Source organism: Balaenoptera physalus, assembly GCF_965194825.1.
Source record: "Balaenoptera physalus genome assembly, chromosome: 8".
NCBI classification, from domain to species: Eukaryota; Metazoa; Chordata; class Mammalia; order Artiodactyla; family Balaenopteridae; genus Balaenoptera; species Balaenoptera physalus.
In genome coordinates, this window is record NC_138887.1 from 100,035,647 (window position 1) to 100,054,492 (window position 18,846).

At 43.5% G+C, this 18,846-nt stretch overlaps 1 protein-coding gene across 1 annotated transcript in view; it reads left to right on the forward strand.

The window, feature by feature from the left end:
• Positions 1–18,846, forward strand: part of SND1 (staphylococcal nuclease and tudor domain containing 1) — a 421,659-nt gene that overhangs the window by 243,606 nt on the left and 159,207 nt on the right. The window contains exon 14 of the mRNA XM_082472295.1: positions 8,989–9,061. Coding sequence (XP_082328421.1) covers positions 8,989–9,061 — 73 coding nt within the window. The remainder of the gene's footprint in view (positions 1–8,988; positions 9,062–18,846) is intronic.

Consider the following 18,846-nt stretch of genomic DNA (forward strand, 5'->3'; position numbering starts at 1 on the left):
ATTTATTTATTTATTTTTGGCTGTGTTGGGTCTTCGTTTCTGTGCGAGGGCTTTCTCCAGTTGCGGCGAGCGGGGGCCACTCTTCATCGCGGTGCGCGGGCCTCTCACTGTCGCGGCCTCTCTTGTTGCGGAGCACAGGCTCCAGATGCGCAGACTCAGTAGTTGTGGCTCACGCGCCTAGTTGCTCCGCGGCATGTGGGATCCTCCCAGACCAGGGCTCAAACCCGTGTCCCCTGCATTAGCAGGCAGATTCTCAGCCACTGTGCCACCAGGGAAGCCCTGTTTTTGTTTTTTAAGAAAAAATCAAAATGTGTGTCCTTTTTACGGCACATTAATAATTTAATAGTTGGAATTGTAACCATGTGTAAAAGGTAATAGAGACTAAGGCATGGAATGGATAAGCTTTAGATCTCTTTGGATTTCCGTCCTAGTTATGCCTTCCCTGCCAGCCATACTTGTTCCTCACCAAGCCCATTGAATAGTTCTGTATTCCCTTTGACTCCTCTTTCCCCTTCCTCATACCCTGCATTCGTGGCTTTTGAACTGAATTCCTTCTGAGTAGCCTCTACCAGCTCTTGGCTAACTTAATGTGAAATCATCTTAAGGGTTGCTGTGCTTGCTTGATTTGCCCATCTGCGGTGTCAGGGGGCTGAACGGGTCAGAGAGCTGAGTGTCTATTACAGATATCCCTATCCTACTTTTGCTCTAATCCTTGGAAATCTCTCCAGAGGACTGTAGTTCAAATAATTAATCACTGATACATCAATGCACAGAATTTTATAGCTACTTGCGAAGGGGAAGTCTCCTTCGTAGCTTCCTTTCATTTGTAAGACTCTCTGCATCTAAATTTCTTGTAAACTTCCTCATGCATATGTTATCTCCTCAGCTGCCCCTGACTCCCCTCCTCCAGCTCTGGGCCTGGAAGTTGAGAAGGCTTACTTCCCATGCCTCTTGCTTCTGCATCAAGTTCAGAGAGCCAGATCTCAAGTGGATGGCAGTGAATCTTTTCCAGCAGGTCCCTGTAAGTGTACTCACATCGGAAAAACCATTTTTCCCAGCAGTAAGCCTGTTAGGTCTTTTGACTGAGGAAAAAGCATTAAAATTTTCTCTAATTTGTTCATTTTACATAACAAACATCAGGTGCATTGGGGGAGAAAACAAAAATGTGTGGTCTAGTGGGGTTTTGGATGAGCAAGTAAATAATTGCAAATATAATTATAAGCATGGAGATACCAGTGGGTACCTGGGAAGGAGCACCTAAATCAACGGGTTTATCCACAAATAGAGTCCATGAGGCAAGGCGTGTTCTGTCTGGGTTCTGTCTGGGTTGCCTTGGGAAAGGGAGGTGGAAAACAGGAATAGTGCTTTGCTGACCTATGACACAGCCATTCCACTTCTATGAATTTATTCTAAGGAATAATTAGGGAGGTGCCTGACAGTTTAAGAGTTATTCCTTTGGCATTATTTATAGTACTGGAAGTATTATACTGGAGTATTAACATTCACATAAATACCTAGCAGTAGGCAATTGATTAAATTATGGAATGTGCATCCATATTATGGACTTATGTGCAGTTATTCAAAATGATGTAATAAAACTAATAACACAAGGAAGTGTTCATTTAATTATTGTTTCTGGGGGAGAAAACAATCGCCAAACTTTTCTCACAATTTAAGTGGGCAGGTATGTGTATATAAACACTTAGAAATTTTGTTAATGATGCTTTTGTCTTGGAATTGAATTACGCATCGTTCTTTCTCCTATTTTTTCTCTGGCCCTGTTTTGTCTCTGTGATCAAGACATGAAAAAATTTGGGACTTCCCTGACGGTCCAGTGGTTAAGACTCCACGCTTCCACTGCAGGGGGTGTGGGTTTGATCCTGGTCGGGGAGCTAAGTTCCCGAATTCCGCGTGGCACAGCCAAAAAAATAAAAATAAATAAAAAGATATGAAAAAATTACAAAACCAGTGTCATTGAGGCAATTTTGAGTTGTCATTGCCTCTCATCTCACCTTTCTGCAACCTTGTCCTCTCAAGAAGCCTTTATTTATTTATTTTTTATAAATTTATTTATTTTATTTATGGCTGCGTTGGGTCTTCGTTGCTGCGCGCGGGCTTTTCTCTGGTTGCGGCAAGCGGGGGCTACTCTTCGTTGAGGTGCACGGGTTTCTCATTGCAGTGGCTTCTCAGGAGCACGGGCTCTAGGCGCATGGGCTTCAGTAGTTGTGGCACATGGGCTCAGCAGTTGTGGCTTGCGGGCTCTAGAGCACAGGCCCAGTAGTTGTGGCGCATGGGCTTAGTAGTTCCATGGCATGTGGGATCTTCCCAGACCAGGGCTTGAACCCATGTCTCCTGCAGGAGCAGGCGGATTCTTAACCACTGCGCCACCAGGGAAGCCCCTCAAGAAGACTTTAGACTGACACTGACCATTTCTACTTGCTCTCTAGTAGTCCTTTGGTCCTAATCTGGGACAGCGTGGTCTGCTTGTGTTTCCCATGAATCTAATATTGGGCTACCTCTTCTCTGGTGATTCTCTGCCACAGAGCTCAGTTTTTCCCCCTCTCTTAACCTGAGCACAGCAGATCACATGTCACACCTGGTGCAATAGCAGTGCGTCTTCGTTTCTTCTTATATTAGTTTTCGATGAGGTGGCCCAGAGTTCCTTGTTATTTGCTCCGCTGCCTCATAATACCTCCTGACTCATTAGTTCACCGACCTCCCGTTGACCATAGGACTCAATTTCCTCCTTTCCAGTCTCTGTACTCTCCATCTTTTCTGTCTTATCAGTAATTCTGATTTCGTTGAAAATGCAGCTGCATAAGGCCCACCCACCATTGTGCACCTGTGCCTGCTCTGCGTCTCATTTTCCGAGTGTCAGGACCCGGTTGCTTCCTCCCGCTGCCAAGGAGCCAGTAGAAAGGCCAAAGGAAGTGTTCCTTTTTGCTGTGTTTCACTGCTGTATTCATCAGTATGATCTGAAACACAATGAAAGCTCCTTTAGAAGTTTAGCAAGTTGCTCATTCTTTGTACTGCTTTTTATCCTTTTCCGCTGGAATTATTTTCCTTTCTCCTTAGTCATTTACCCTGTATTATCTAGTAGGTGTTTCTGACAATCCTGCCACTTGGTTCCATTTCACTGTTTATGGTGGTTGGAGCTTTGCTCCCATCACTGCCTTTCAGACTGTTGACCACTCCTCTAGCTGTAGGACTCTTGAAGAAGGGAATGAGAGGCTTTTGTTCTTGATGCACTTTTGCTTCTGCTCAGAGGCCAGGCTTTCAGCTCTTCTGCCTTGCCCCACTCCAAGTAGCGAAACCAAGATGTCTGCGACCTGGAGCATATATCGTGAACCTGCACCTCCAGGAGAGCCAGCAAGCCTCACTCTTCTGTGCCCTACACTCAGTTGGCATTATCCATGTCTCCAATCTGAAATACCTTCACACTCTGCATTAGTCAGCGGGCATTTGTTCAGCTTTACTAGGCACACAGTAATTGAACTGGGTGACCCTGAGTTTAAAACTATGTGACATAGCTCTGTGTTAAGTACCGTAACGAGTATTAAGGATAGAATTCTAACCCCCGAAGGGCCTGTAGTCTAGCTATAGAAATAAAGTGAACACATGATACAATTTGAAAATACTGCATTGCAGTTTAAATTGCATGCTGAACTGAGTGATACACGTGCGTGTACCCATTCACATCTATAGTTCTGCCATTTCAAAGTGGTTCATAGATACTTCCAGTGTTCAAACAGCCCCCCACCTAGGACCCCAGGTTAACAATTCCTACGTGACAATTGTTTTATGACTGTGGTGAGGTGGTGACTACTGATAAGCTGTAATTCTTTTCTTTCTCTAGTGTGGATCTATAAAGACAGTGTAATGAATAACTTGCACGTAGGGGGCCTGGGGAAGATGGACCTAATTGAATTAGAAGGAGTAATGTGGAAATGGTGGGAAGACATAAACTCTGGGGCACATGAAAGCCAAGCATTATACTTTCCACTCGATGGATGTCACAGGCTGGTGGTCTTTGTTATGGGTATAAGTAGGGGAGCAAAATGAGGAAATCAATTCTGTGGAGAAGTCATGCAGCAGTAGTGTGCACTCTCAGAGGGGCCTGAGTGGATTTAAAATATTCCTGATGTTATCTTGGAATAAATTGGTGTGGGCCTGGCCCAAGGGGGTTACAAAAGAGCCAAGTGAACACAGTTAGGAAGGAAGTTTTGGATGCAGGCAAGGAAGCAGAAGCAGAGTTAAGGGACATTGTGGTTCCTGGTTACCAAGACAGTGTTGTTAAAGGGGAATGATGAATGCAGGGCCTCCGGATCTTCCTCGTCATTTCCCTGCCACCTCTCTGTTGTATGCTTTCTGTCACTTTATTTTCTTTAGATCCCTTTATGTATGAAAGTGGTTCTTTTTGAACTGGGAAACTGTTGGAGTTCCCATGCCCCAGAAAAATTCATATATATAATTCTACTACCATTTCAGGTTAGCTAATAGGTATTCCCAGCATCCTACGTGAAGCTCACTTATGTCGCCAGGTTAAGAATTCCTCGTGTGGCAACTATTTTATGATTGGGATAAGGTTGAATCTAACCATACGGTCTTTGAACTTTTTTTGTAAACTCACAAAAATATTCAGAATAATAATCTATACATTGAAATAAAGGTCATGGCCTCTTTGTTGGCACAAGATGAACTGATGACACAAGATGTCAGTGGTGCTAAGGCTTGTGCCTTGGAGAAGGGGGTTTTCTGACTGTGCAAGGGGCCCCAAAACCGAAGAGCAAACTCTGTTTCTTTGTATAAAGAGTGCTAGGTTCTAATTCTGTTGCGTTAAGGTAGCGGGGCTAATGTCCCTTTAAAAACCTCCCTGCCTGCCTTTGCAGAGTTGATGGTTTTTATCTTCTAGTGGGAAGGCAGTAGTATCTCATACAGAAGAATTTCAGACTTCGTTGGTTAAAGGGAATAGTTTTCCAGTGATCTGAATGGGGTTCCTCTTCCACGCTATAGCTTCTAGAAGCTTCTAGAAGCAACCTAGAAAGCTGAGTTTTCATCCCTCTCCTTTACTGTTACCTCTTTGTAGGTATGTGGACGTTACTCACTTTTCCTGGCTGGTGATGATTTCTGTCCATTATTGACACTGCTGGTTGTTGCCATCTTTGTGCTGCGGCTGCTTGGAGAAGAAAGCCTCTGAGAGGAGCAGCCTGTGCTCTGCCCACCTGCTTCCTTTCTCCTGGCTGGCCTGAGCTTCAGCCTGCCTTTGTGAGAAAGCAGCTATTCAGCAGACACAGCAGGTGAAGTTTAGAAGTCAGGAGTTTCATTCCTTGCCTAATGAAAAGGGATGTTGAACGTGGTTGCAGCCTGCAGGCAGCATGGGGAGGGGAGTTGGTGTTTGCTCTGTGGAGCAGGTATCATTGGAAGCAAACCTGCTACCTTTATACCCTCCCAGGTCTCAAAGACAGAGGGCCCCAAACCTATCCCAGAGAAGCTGGCTTATGTAAGATACAGGGGTAGCCGCACCAGGAGATAATGACAAGGCAGCAGAACCAGGATCTTCCTGTTTTTATTTTCCTATATACAGTTGTTAGTAGGCAGGCATGTCGTATATGGATGCTTGCATCCCGGAACAAAGGTATATATTATATTCCTTTCGTTAACAGCACTGTGGTAAGCCTACCACTCTTGGTGTTTGCTCCTTACCTCTTTGAGATAAAAGCACGAATTTCTTTTTTTTTTCTACATCTTTATTGGAGTATAATTGCTTTACAATGTTGTTAGTTTCTGCTGTACAACAAAGTGAATCAGTTAAATGTATACATATATCCCCATATCACCTCCCTCCCAGCCTCCTGCACTGGGTGGTTCTCCCAGATCCCCTCCCTCCCCCTCCCCCTCCCCTGGCATCAGCCTTGTGTCAGGCTGAGGGAGGTTTTCTGGGGATGGCTCACCTGGTGTCGTTTCTGCAGCAGCTGGCAAACAAGAACCAAAGCAACCTCAGCACAGGGAGGGAGACCCAAGCTGGCACATGAAACCGTTTAGATACTCAGTGACCCCTCCCACTTCGCTGTCTGGGTCCAGCACACCACTTATACTTTAGAGGGCTTCCTGGGCGGGCAGCATTTGTACTTAGTGTCTACAAATTATTAACTTTCAATTTTGTCTCTGTTTTGCTAAGAACTAAAATAAGAACTATTTCTCAGTTTAAATATGATGTTGCCTGAAATTTATCTAATTTAGCAATTGTATCTAAAGTATGAAAAGATGAAGTCTTTGAAGGTTTTTCCAAAATTAATGCCTGAATGTAAACAAGTATCTAATACTCTTTTTAGGAACAAGGTAAGCAGCATTTCTTCTTTTAATATTAAGACTTACTTCACTGTATGACAGTAAAATTAAGTGAGAAAGAGAAAAATAAATACCATATACTAACACATATATATGGAATCTAAAAAAAAAAAAAGATCCTGAAGAACCTAGGGGCAGGACAGGAATAAAGACACAGACATAGAGAATGGCCGCATAGCACAGGGAGATCAGCTTGGTGCTTGGTGACCACCTAGAGGGGTGGGATGGGAGGGAGGGTGGGAGGGAGATGCAAGAGGGAGGAGATATGGGGATATATGTATATGTATAGCTGATTCACTTTGTTATAAAGCAGAAACTAACACACCACTGTAAAGCAATTATACTCCAATAAAGATGTTAAAAAATAAATAAAACAATGAAACAAAAAAGACTTAATTTTAAAGAATTCTGGATTGTTTCAAATGTCATATGTACACTATTATCCATATTTTCTGCTTTGGGGTATTATGTTTTTCCCCTTGGGGTGGTATGTTTAATCTTGGTTAAGTGCTGAATTTCTGCTTATGGCACAAAGCTACTTTGGGGTCACAGAGAGAAAGCAGAATTGTAGGTTACCAGCTCACCACTTTTGCCTTGAGAACCTGTTTTCTGATGTACTGCCCAGGCCCTGTTCTTTTTTCCTTGTAGTATATGAGGTGCTCTCCAGCCCCCAGGAAAGGCTAGGAGTTCAGCAGTGTTCTCCATGAACCATCTGTTTATTGAGCAGGTCCACGTATTTTGGTTGTTAGAAAAGGAGAAGGCTGTGGGCAATCTGTGCCCACACGGGACCTGCAGAAAGCTGAGCAGGCTTCGCCTAGAAGAAAGGCGACTTACCCTCAGGGTGGCAGTGAGCTTGCCTTGCCTCGCTGCGGGTTTGTTCCCAAGCCGCTTCCTTTGAGTTTATGGTAGCAAAATGGGGAAAGCCTGCTGGTGGCAGAGGAGGCTGTAGAAACAGGACACAAGCAGGATGTACACAGGGCTTTGGGAGATGGAAGAGCTGGAGCTACCATTAGTGTGCAGATCCCAAGGGACCAGGGGTTAAACCTGGTCCATGGTCATTATCAGACACCCTGAACAATAAATCACTGGACTAAAATTAAATGGAGTAATTGTGACTCATTTGCAATTTCTAAAGCTGAAGCCCTTGATTCAGATTCAGGAGGAATCATGGGAGTCAAGGAACTTGGAAATGTTTTCTTTCAGCTAACAGTTCAGATTAGAATGAGTGTATGATTTTTTTCTTAATTCTATACTTTGACTTCTTCCCCTCATCATGGAATGGAAACTGGGTGGTAAGGGAAGTGTTTTGTTTGTCGTATCTGAACAGAAGGTGATTCAAATCAGTTGAGTGAGAGACAGGTCCCCTGGGGTGGAAAAAGGGGGAAGTGGGGAGTGATAAGGGCCCGAGTATGTAAGAAATGACTGTTGCACTTTGCACTCAGCAACACCCACCCAGTTTGATTTGTGACTTGGATTTAGAAAGTTAGGACCTGAGAGTAACGCGTCTACTCCTACTCATTAGTGGAGCCCGAGTGGGAAGAAGGTTGCAGTGTGGTTCCTAGTGTGAGGGTCCGACATGTTGACCCTGGCCTGGGCAGTTTACTTTAACACTTTCTCTGGAATATGGAAACCCTAGAAAGTCTAGTTCATGGAGCAGTCACACTCCTGAATCTCTTTCTCAATCTCTAAACACAGCAGTGTTCCCTGCGTGGGTCCGCAGGCTGGCAGTATGCGCAAAGGTCTTGACTAATGGTGTCATCGCTGAGTGATGTACCCATCACCTTTGATTCTGCGGTCCTTCATTGTTACATGAGTGATCATGTCCCTGAAGCTACCACTCAAGGGATTAGAAGGCAAAAGGTGGGAGATTGGAGCAAACCAGCCAGTGGTCAGATGTGTGTCCCAGGGTCCCCTGCTAAACCCAGTGTTATTACAACCTGAGACTGATTGAAAATGAGGCTTAATGTCAGTTATGTACCTTTGCTAATTTCTCCCCCACCACCGCCCCGTTTTCTTTCTTCAGCCGTGTGGTGCAGCTTGCCATATCTTAGTTCCCTGCCCAGGGATCGAACCCAGGCCGGTGGTGAAAGCGCCAAGCTCTAAGCACTGGACTGCCAGGGGATTCCCTTCTCCCCCATTATTAAAAAGACTTTTCTGTACAGTATTGCTGCATTCAGGGCAACTTATCTTTTTACCTGGGAGGAACTTATTTCCATTAGAATTGGAACACAAGCTACATATTTTTGCATTTAAAATGTTTCATGTGATTAAACACAGAAAGAAACATTATTACTTCTGTTTTTTAGGAATGTGCTCTCCAACTGATTCTTCTTTTGTGCCTAGAACGATGCCTTTCCTTTGGAAGCAAGTTCTGGAGCTCTCTTTGATAGCCAGGCACACTGTTAGCAGTAACTAGCAGCCAGCTTGTGGTAACTGGGCTTAGGGGAAGAGCAGGAGTGTGCCCTCCCCACCTCCCAGTGCTCTGGCCGAGACCGGCTGCTCAGCAGTGTGCCCTGTGTAGTGACACATGACCATCGGACCAACCTCTCTTCCTGCCGCCTTGTCCCACCCTCCTTACCCCTTCCCAGTGTGATTTGTATTGTCATCGGGCTTCTTTTCTTTTTTCTTCTTTCTTTACAGGGCTATTAAGAATGGCAAAGGATTGCATAGCAAGAAGGAAGTGCCTATCCACCGTGTCGCAGACATATCTGGGGTGAGTTGTGTCTGTGAATGGAGCTGTATGGCTCCGAGGCGCCAGGAGGTTGGCTGCTCATTCACCGAAGGACGTCAGTTTATGTGTTTTCTGTAGCTCATTCTTTTTTTTTTTGTTTGTTTGTTGGAAGATTTTTAATCACAGTTTCAATTTCATTACTTGTGATTGGTCTGTTCATATTTTCTGTTTCTTCCTGGTTCAGTCTTGGAAGGTTCTGCCTTTGTAAGAATTTGTCCATTTCTTCCAGGTTGTCCATTTTATTGGCACAGAGTTGCTTGTAGTAGTCTCTTAGGATGCTTTGTATTTCTGCAGTGTCTGTTGTAACTTCTCCTTTTTCATTTCTGATTTTATTGATTTGAGTCCTCTCCCTCTTTTTCTTGATGAGTCTGGCTAATGGCTTATCAATTTTGTTTATCTTCTCAAAGAACCAACTTTTAGTTTTATTGATCTTTGCTATTGTTTTCTTTGTTTCTATCTCATTTATTTCTGCTCTGATCTTTATGATTTCTTTCCTTCTGCTAACTTTGGGTTTTGTTTGTTCTTCTTTCTCTAGTTTCTTTAGGTGTAAGTTTAGATTGTTTACTTGAGATTTTTCTTGTTTCTTTAGGTAGGCTTGTATAGCTATAAACTTCCCTCTTAGAACTGCTTTTGCTGCATCCCATAGGTTTTGGGTCGTCGTGTTTTCATTGTCATTTGTCTCTAGGTATTTTTTTATTTCCTCTTTGATTTCTTCAGTGATCTTTTGGTTTTTTAGTAACGTATTGTTTAGCCTCCATGTGTTTGTCTTTTTTACGTTTTTTCCCCTGTAATTCATTTCTAATCTCATAGCGTTGTGGTCAGAAAAGATGCTTGGTATGATTTCAATTTTCTTAAATTTACTGAGGCTTGATTTGTGACCCAAGATGTGATCTATCCTGGAGAATGTTCCGTGCGCACTTGAGAAGAACGTGTAATCTGCTGTTTTTGGATGGAATGTCCTATATATATCAATTAAATCTATCTGGTCTATTGTGTCATTTAAAGCTTCTGTTTCCTTATTTATTTTCATTTTGGATGATCTGTCCATTGGTGTAAGTGAAGTGTTAAAGTCCCCCACTATTATTGTGTTACTGTCGATTTCCTCTTTTATAGCTGTTAGCAGTTGCCTTATGTATTGAGGTGCTCCTATGTTGGGTGCATATATATTTATAATTGTTATATCTTCTTCTTGGATTGATCCCTGGATCATTATGTAGTGTCCTTCCTTGTCTCTTGTAACATTCTTTATTTTAAAGTCTATTTTATCTGATATGAGTATAGCTACTCCAGCTTTCTTTTGATTTCCATTTGCATGGAATATCTTTTTCCATCCCCTAACTTTCAGTCTGTATGTGTCCCTAGGTCTAAAGTGGGTCTCTTGTAGACAGCATATATATGGGTCCTGTTTTTGTATCCATTCAGCCAGTCTATGTCTTTTGGTTGGGGCGTTTAATCCATTCACGTTTAAGGTAATTATCGATATGTATGTTCCTATGACCATTTTCTTAATTGTTTTGGGTTTGTTTTTGTAGGTCCTTTTCTTCTCTTGTGTTTCCCACTTAGAGAAGTTCCTTTAGCATTTGTTGTAGAGCTGGTTTGGTGGTGCTGAATTCTCTTAGCTTTTGCTTGTCTGTAAAGCTTTTGATTTCTCCATCAAATCTAAATGAGATCCTTGCCGGGTAGAGTAATCTTGGTTGTAGGTTCTTCCCTTTCATCACTTTAAGTATATCATGCCACTCCCTTCTGGCTTGCAGAGTTTCTGCTGAGAAATCAGCTGTTAACCTTATGGGAGTTCCCTTGTATGTTATTTGTCGTTTTTCCCTTGCTGCTTTCAATAATTTTTCTTTGTCTTTAATTTTTGCCACTTTGATTACTATGTGTCTCGGCGTGTTTCTCCTTGGGTTTATTCTGTATGGGACTCTCTGCGCTTCCTGGACTTGGGTGGCTATTTCCTTTCCCATGTTAGGGAAGTTTTCGACTATAATCTCTTCAAATATTTTCTCTGGTCCTTTCTCTCTCTCTTCTCCTTCTGGGACCCCTATAATGCGAATGTTGTTGCGTTTAATGTTGTCCCAGAGGTCTCTTAGGCTGTCTTCGTTTCTTTTCATTCTTTTTTCTTTATTCTGTTCCGCAGCAGTGAATTCCACCATTCTGTCTTCCAGGTCACTTATCCGTTCTTCTGCCTCAGTTATTCTGCTATTGATTCCTTCTAGTGTAGTTTTCATTTCAGTTATTGTATTGGTCATCTCTGTTTGTTTGTTCTTTAATTCTTCTAGGTCTTTGTTAATCATTTCTTGCATCTTCTCAATCTTTGCCTCCATTCTTATTCCGAGGTCCTGGATCATCTTCACTATCATTATTCTGAATTCTTTCTCTGGAAGGTTGCCTATCTCCACTTCATTTAGTTGTTTTTCTGGGGTTTTTTCTTGTTCCTTCATCTGGTACATAGCCCTCTGCCTTTTCATCTTGTCTATCTTTCTGTGAATGTGGTTTTCGTTCCACAGGCTGCAGGATTGTAGTTTTTCTTGCTTCTGCTCTCTGCCCTCTGGTGGTTGAGGCTATCTAAGAGGCTTGATGGTAGGCTCTGGTAGTGGGTAGAGCTGACTGTTGCTGTCTGTAGCTCATTCTTTTTCAGGCACTGAATATGAATTTTTCCATGGCTTCTGCTAATGCATCTATAGAGATCCTGTTTTATACTCCAGGAAAGCAGAATTTAAACAAGGGCATAAAACTGCCTATCTCTTCACCTGAATTTTTACTGAGTTGCTTTTCCCTTTTCTTATTATCATGAGTTAGGAGATATTTCTTTTGACTTGTATTAAAATAAAATTACCTTTTAAAAAAAAAATCCCTGTTCTGTGACTGGAAAGTCTTAGTGGAGAAAGGTCAAATACAGGTTCTAGGACAGGTTTAGGAATTAATCCTAATTAATCCTGATCAACTAGGGAGAAGTATGTGAGCATCCTTTGAGCTAACAGATATACTAGATGATACAGGAGAAGAGATGATGCAGATACTTCTGCGCTCCCTTAAGGCTGTGTCCAAATGACTATTTCATGAGCAGAATGCCACCCTTGCACGTTTCGGAACTTTCATTGGCTGAACTAGACGCCTTTGTTAGTTGAGGGGGTTTATTCATTTACTCAGCAAGTGCCTACTGTGGCTGGAACTGCTCTAGGCAGAGAATATAACAATGAACAGAACTGATAAAGTCCCTACATGCAAGCGGGAAAGGGAGAAAATAGCAATGCCAGGCAGCAGTGACTGCTCTGAGGAATAGGGCAGACCAAGGCAGTAGTGAGGGTTCAGGGGTTGATTTTGATCAGGTGGCCGGGGAAGGCCTTCTGGCTGTCAGTTTCACCCTCTGTTCCTGGGACACACACCATTCAGTTCAACTCCCGTAGTCACTAATGGGTAAGGAGGGGCTCCAGGTCACGTGTAGGGAGGAGCACGCAGCCCAAGGGACATGACAGAGGAAGGGTAGTCAGTCTTAGCTTGGACACTTGGGAAGCTTGCCTCGGGCACAAGAAGAAAATACTACCGTAAACAGAAGCTCAGCCAGGCCCACAGCAGTGATGAATTCCGGTGTAGCTTATGTTGTGTTCCCAGGCCTGGCTCAGGCTTTGCCTGTAGTTCCTTGTGGTGGCTTCGAGCCTGTCTCGGCAGCTCTCCTTTGCCTGGGTGTGGTCGTCCCCTGTTGGCTTTAATCACTGGAATTCTGTTGAGCTTTTCCCTCTCTGTAGCAGTCACTGCAGACTACAGATTGCACAGTGTGGCAATTAATTAATTAGACTTCCATCAAGGCGTTGTGCCACTGTTTAACGAGCAAGGTACATCACTGTGCGTTCCTCGTAGCTCAAGTCCAGAGAAGCCCAGAAAACCTGTTACTAATGGCCTTTGAGCCACAGGTGACTGCGTTGTATCTCCTGGGGCTCATGGTTCACAGGTGACTTTCCCAGCAAGCTGGTATCAGGCCCGTTTTCTCCGTGGTTTACCATGCTGAGTTATTGTTCATGTGTATATTAATTTCTATATGTGTCTGCTGTGGCATTCTCAACAATATTTCCTTTAATATCATTCTTTTGGTGAAGTCAAAGGGTAATTTTTTTGGTTATTCAACTGCAGGGGGACAACGCTGTAAAATACCTATTTTGGAAAACATAGTGGTGACTCCTGCACTAATGGCAGATATGCCCACCCAAAAGCTCATGTCTGGCCCATACTCCAGGGCCGTCTAGAAGCTGAATTCAGCCTTGGGGATGGTGCTCTGTTTTGGCCTGTGGAGTTTCTATTCTTGCTTAGATTTCCTATTGGCATCGAGGTGAGGGCCTCAGCAGGTTTTTGAGGTAGAGTTACAGTTGCTTTGGGGCTGTGCTCTTGGTACCCCCAGCGTAGTGTCTTAATGATCTTGAATGCTATCTTTGGATCACATGCTGCCTTCTACCTTGATGCGTTTTCTTTATGTTTGCCTGTTTGTTTTTGGTAGCAATGAATCTTAGGAAACCTGTCTTCATAATCCCCCACTAAACTGTAGTTCGGTTTCATACATACTTTCATCCTCTTTTCTGCCTAGATATTGGCGAATTGGTTTGCTCTTACATTATTCAAAAATAAATGCAGGTCAGGCTCCCCCACTTACCACATAAATAAAAGAGGAAAGCTAGATCACGTGGGAGAGTGGAAGTGAAAAAGCTATTCCATTTAATAGATGTCAGAATGACCTTGTCCACCTTCATCACACATTATTCAGCTTAGATTGCAGGTTTTTTTGGTACCCTGTATAATAGACGAGTTTTGTCTCCCCCGTCTAACCTTCGTTTCTTTCCATCACAATGTCGTGTTCAGTATGTGTGTGTTCTGGGTGCCCTTGTGCCATTTACGTGAGATGTATGGGTCTTCAGCTTCCTGAAGCATTCTGGTTATCTTACTGAGGGACAGGTAGGCATGTGGGGTCAGATGGGCAAATAGTTTACATCTGGTTGAAGAAACAAACATTGGAATAAAGGCCATGTAATACAAGCATATATAATGGTTTCATTAAAGTTTCTCAATTTTTCTTTTTAAATCCTTGTGTCCTTCCCTCCCACCATTGGTCCCCCTTTTAGTTGCAGGTTGTGGTAAATGGCAGTTTTTGTTGAGCTGACACTATATGCAATATGCTGCCACCATAATTGACTATGAACTGATATTTGTGCATGACCTCTCACCCCAACCGAGGACACATCCTTGGAGGAGAAGAAGACATATATGCTCTTCACATTTTGTTTTCTAAACACTCAAGAAATATGCTCTGTGGAAGAGGTTATATCATGACTGTGAGACAAATAACCCATACATTTGTTCTAGTCTTAGTGGCCTCCCACTCTTAGAGTCAGGTTTCTACCCGTTGTTCCCATCCCTTCTCTTGTATTTTGTAAAAATGATTTCAGCAGGTAAGGGTCAGAGTGCATGAAAATGCCTCCTGTAGAGAGTTAGCAAGTGCAAGCCCTGCTTGGCTGGCTCCCTACCGTGGGAAGTTAAGTAACCCAAGTGTAGACTGACTCTGCTTCGGCAGGTGAGATGCTCGCCTCGTCATGTGGTGCTGAAACAAGCAGGCCTTTTCATGTGCATTCATCAGCTTTTCCCAGGACCGGACCGCTCAGGTATTGGCTGCTAAACATGCTTTCTGACTTTGTGTTCTCCTGTCCCCAATTGAGCCTCTTGCATCCCTTCCCATAGCAAGAACGCATTACAGTTCTTTGACTTTTCAAAAATGTTACGATGGCTCCCCAGTGTTTAGGTTGTGTTGCGTTTTGATTTTGTTAATATAGATGATTTTTGACATTAACGTCAGCTAAGTGTTGTGTTTTCTGTGAGCTTCATGGTGTCTGTGTGTAATGCCAACTGGATGAACCTACCTTTTGACTGGGGCAATGCCAACTGGATGAACCTACCTTTTGCCTGGGGCTTGGATAAACTTGGCTCTTCTGCATCTGTGCTCCTGTTTTTCAGGGTATCCACTAAGGGGGGGAAAAATCTGGTAATTTGGGTCCTGAAGCAGTTACTGGTTTCCTTTATTTCTGACTTTTGAAGGTGAAGGAAATAGGCTATTACAAGCACCTGTCAATTGCTGTCCTTATTACCCCTGTCCGGTTACCCTTCAGGCCGGGATGTTTCTGTGAATGTGAAACCGCTAAGAATTTGATCAACTTGGTACTAGATCTGATTCCATTTGGATGGTGGTTCTGTGGTGACTGCTTCCCTTCATACAACCATGGTTTCATTATTAGTGGGTTTTGTTTTTCCCTATTCCTTTCTCCACTCCCTCCCTCGCCAGCATACAAAAAGTCGGAATGCGCGTCAGTGGAATATAAGGCTGTTGCTTATCTTCGGTTTATTATTGTTTTTGCTGTAGCCTCCTCTGTAATAAATACAATCTCCTGCAGATATAACGTGTAAAACAGGCAATAAAATGTGACTGGTGCGTGGCTTGCTGTTGTTCTGGTAAATCAGACAAATCAATTACGGTTCTGAGGTAAGAGAGGGCTCCCACTCCTCAGGTTGCAGCCGCGTTGCACCGATTTCTTCCTCTGCCTCCCTCCGCTGGTGCTTGGTGAGTCATAGTGTCTATTTGACTTTTCCTCTATTTCCTGTCATGTGTTCTTTCCTCTCAGGTGCGTGTGGAGTTATGACGTGTGTTGACGACACCATGAGAGGCTAGAGCCTAGCCCGGCATCCTATCCACTCCAGCCACATTTCTAACAGTCCCAGAATGTGTCCGATTGCCAGAATGGGGCTGTCCATCTCCTGAACATCTTCTGCCTTTCCATGGCGTGGAATCTTGATGACTTGGAAGCAGATTTTGCTGTTGTTTATTCTGCTCTTCTCTCCTTTCTTGCCTTCTGGTTGGGCTCACTTGAAGGTTGTCTTCTTTGCTCACGTTCCATACTGGCTTCTTGGTAACCTCCTCTATCCATGAGTGGTTTTTGTTGGAGGTACATACTATTACTAATATGAATGTGCTTAAACGTGGCCTAGAATGGTCCAAAGACTAGCTCTGGGGGTGGGGAGTAGGGAGAGTCAGATTTTCAGGTCCCTGCTTTCTCCTTTAAATCATGAAGACCTGCATAGTTGCCCAGTCAGAGTCTCACATGCAAATATAAAGGATGGAAGTGTTCCTTTAAAATAAATAGGCAGGGTTTTAAGCATGTCCTCCTGACCTCTTCCTTCAGGTTCTGGTTTTTCAGTGCCTTTTTGAACTTGAATAGCACTGTCCTCTTTTCCTCAGGGTGTTGGAAGCAGCCCTTTCCATGAGTCTTGGGGGCCATTATAGAAGTTATCTATACCAATGGAGTTACCTCCCAATGGAGTTGGGCCTCAATGTAAGAGTTTAAAAATATTTTTGGCTGAAGAGATTTAAAAAGTGGTCTGTCCAGTAAGTCTGAGGAAGGTATAAAGCAGTACAGTCACCCAGGGGCTTTATAACTTAGGTCTGTGTTAAACTGCAGCTCCCTTGTGTGTCTTCTGGCCTACTTGTTTAGAATGCCTCCTGCTGCTTACGTGACCCTAAGGTTCCTCTCAGCTTCTAATCACCGGTGATTTGATGGTACCAACGCTCCTTTCTTGTTTGTTTTAGTAGCTCTTCCCTCTTTTACTCTCCCTTAGCCTCTGAGTAACCTCCTAACCCTCTAATGTCCCTTTTGTGCTGACTACACAAGGTCAAGGCCTAGGGTTCTGCCTGGGAGTTTGGTTGCTTAGCACTAGAGGTCCCTTCACACTGTATATTTGCTCCTCTGGGGAAATCCCAGAAGAACCTTGTCCTGCAAGAGCCAGCACACCGGCTGCTGACCTTGCTGCTAGAAGCCTTATGTGCTCCATAAGGTTGATGGCTGCTCACGGGGAAGCCGGGCTCAGTGCTGGTGCTGGGTTCTCAGGTGCTTTCTTGCATCTCTCCTGCATTTGGCAGCTCTAGTTTTTGCCAGTTTAGGGGAAGCTGCTGCTCTCTTTGTTCCACTCGTCCTCTCCCCGCACCCGAAGGTCCTTGAACTCCAGCCACTCCAGTCGGACCGCAATGTGCAGCTCGTTGACCAGGATTCTCACAGCACAGAAACGTGCATGACAGCCCTGTGGCGAAGGCAGCTGCGACGGCAGAGGGGCAGCTACCCTGGGAGTCTCTCTCTCCCATGCTGCTGAGGCTCTTTCCTTTCTCCATCCCCTCCCCCTCTCCTCTCCTGTCCTCCCATCCCTCCCCGCAGCTCCCTTTTCCCCTCTCCTTCTGCAAAAGAGTTGGAGTTTGTTAAGGAGACCTCGGTCGTGGGGGAGTTTGCTTCAGCTGGTCGCCCTCTCTAATGGCTGAGTGCGTTGCTTTATGGCCTTTTGTCCATAGTTCTTTGAGTCCTAGGAGTCCTGTGTGGCCAGTTCTTGTTTTGTAAAGCTCTCCTATTCACACTCCCCAGAACCACAGGGGTATCCCTCTCTCCTTCTAAAGAAATCCGAAAGCATTTATGCTTTCCACGGGAATAAGAGAGAAGTCTATCTTTCTTAGTCTGAACATGTTTCTGAATGAAATTGCTCAGAAATGCTGGAATTTTAAAAATATTGTATTTCAGCCTCTACCACAGTTAGTGGTTGTGTTTAAGCACCTCCTTGTACAAATTTAATCCAGTTTTCAACTGAGTTCTTCTATTGTGCATTTTTTTTTGTACCGTAGGGCATGAAATCTAGGACATAATCTCTCACCTCTTTTACTTAGTTTGGGACATCAGGAGAAATTGTTAGTAGACTTTGAAACTGGCAAGATGATTATTGGGTATCCTTTCAGTGGAACGCTGGGTGCTGCCTAGTAAACTCTTTGGGGTTATCTGATTCTGTAGCCCCTTTACTTTTAACTGGCATATTTTGCACCCCTATGGAGAGGGAATTTAACTTGTGAAGACCTAATAAAGATGCAAATGATTCCTATTTGTACAAATGTGGCCCTGTATAGACAGAGACAATTAATTTCTACTCTGTAAAAGAAATGTTTTCAAACTTTACATTTTCACTCTAGTTTTGCTGTACAGTTTTGCATCTTTAGCAAATTCACTTCAGCATTCCTAGTTGCCTGTATATATATCCATCCTCCAGGCTCTGCTTTGAATCACTTGTAATATCTTTCTGGTTCCCTCATTAATTAGTGAGTTAAAATAAAAATTTTGACACATCTTTATTTTATATTTGTATAGAAGTCATGATTTTACCTGTTTGAAAATTATCCTTTAAGAGGATAGGGGAAGAAATTGCAAAAACAAGAGAGAAATACAAAACTACTTATAACATTGTTTTTATTGCCTCCTCTGTACCTGAAAATATGAAGAGTCATTTGGTTGTAGAAGTTCTTTTAAAATATAAAGTTCTAAAGTGAATATGTCTCTTTCATCTGCAGAATGCCCAATTCCATCCTGTACCTTACTGGGTCTGCCGTTTTGTTCACCAACAAGCTTTTTTTTTTTTTTTTTTTTAACATCTTTATTGGAGCACAATTGCTTTACAATGTTGTGTTAGTTTCTGCTGTATAACAAAGTGAATCAGCTATATGTATACATCTATCCCCATATCCCCTCCCTCTTGAGCCTCCTTCCCACCCTCCCTATCCCACTCCTCTAGGTGGTCACAGTCCGACAAGCTTTTGTGTTGGAAAATTCAGGCGCCATAATAGGTTGAGGTAGAGGGATTGGACGTTGAGCTGAGCACAGGGCCCTATGTCTTGACGTTTGGTGGGTGTGATCCAGCTCTGAATTTCAGCACCT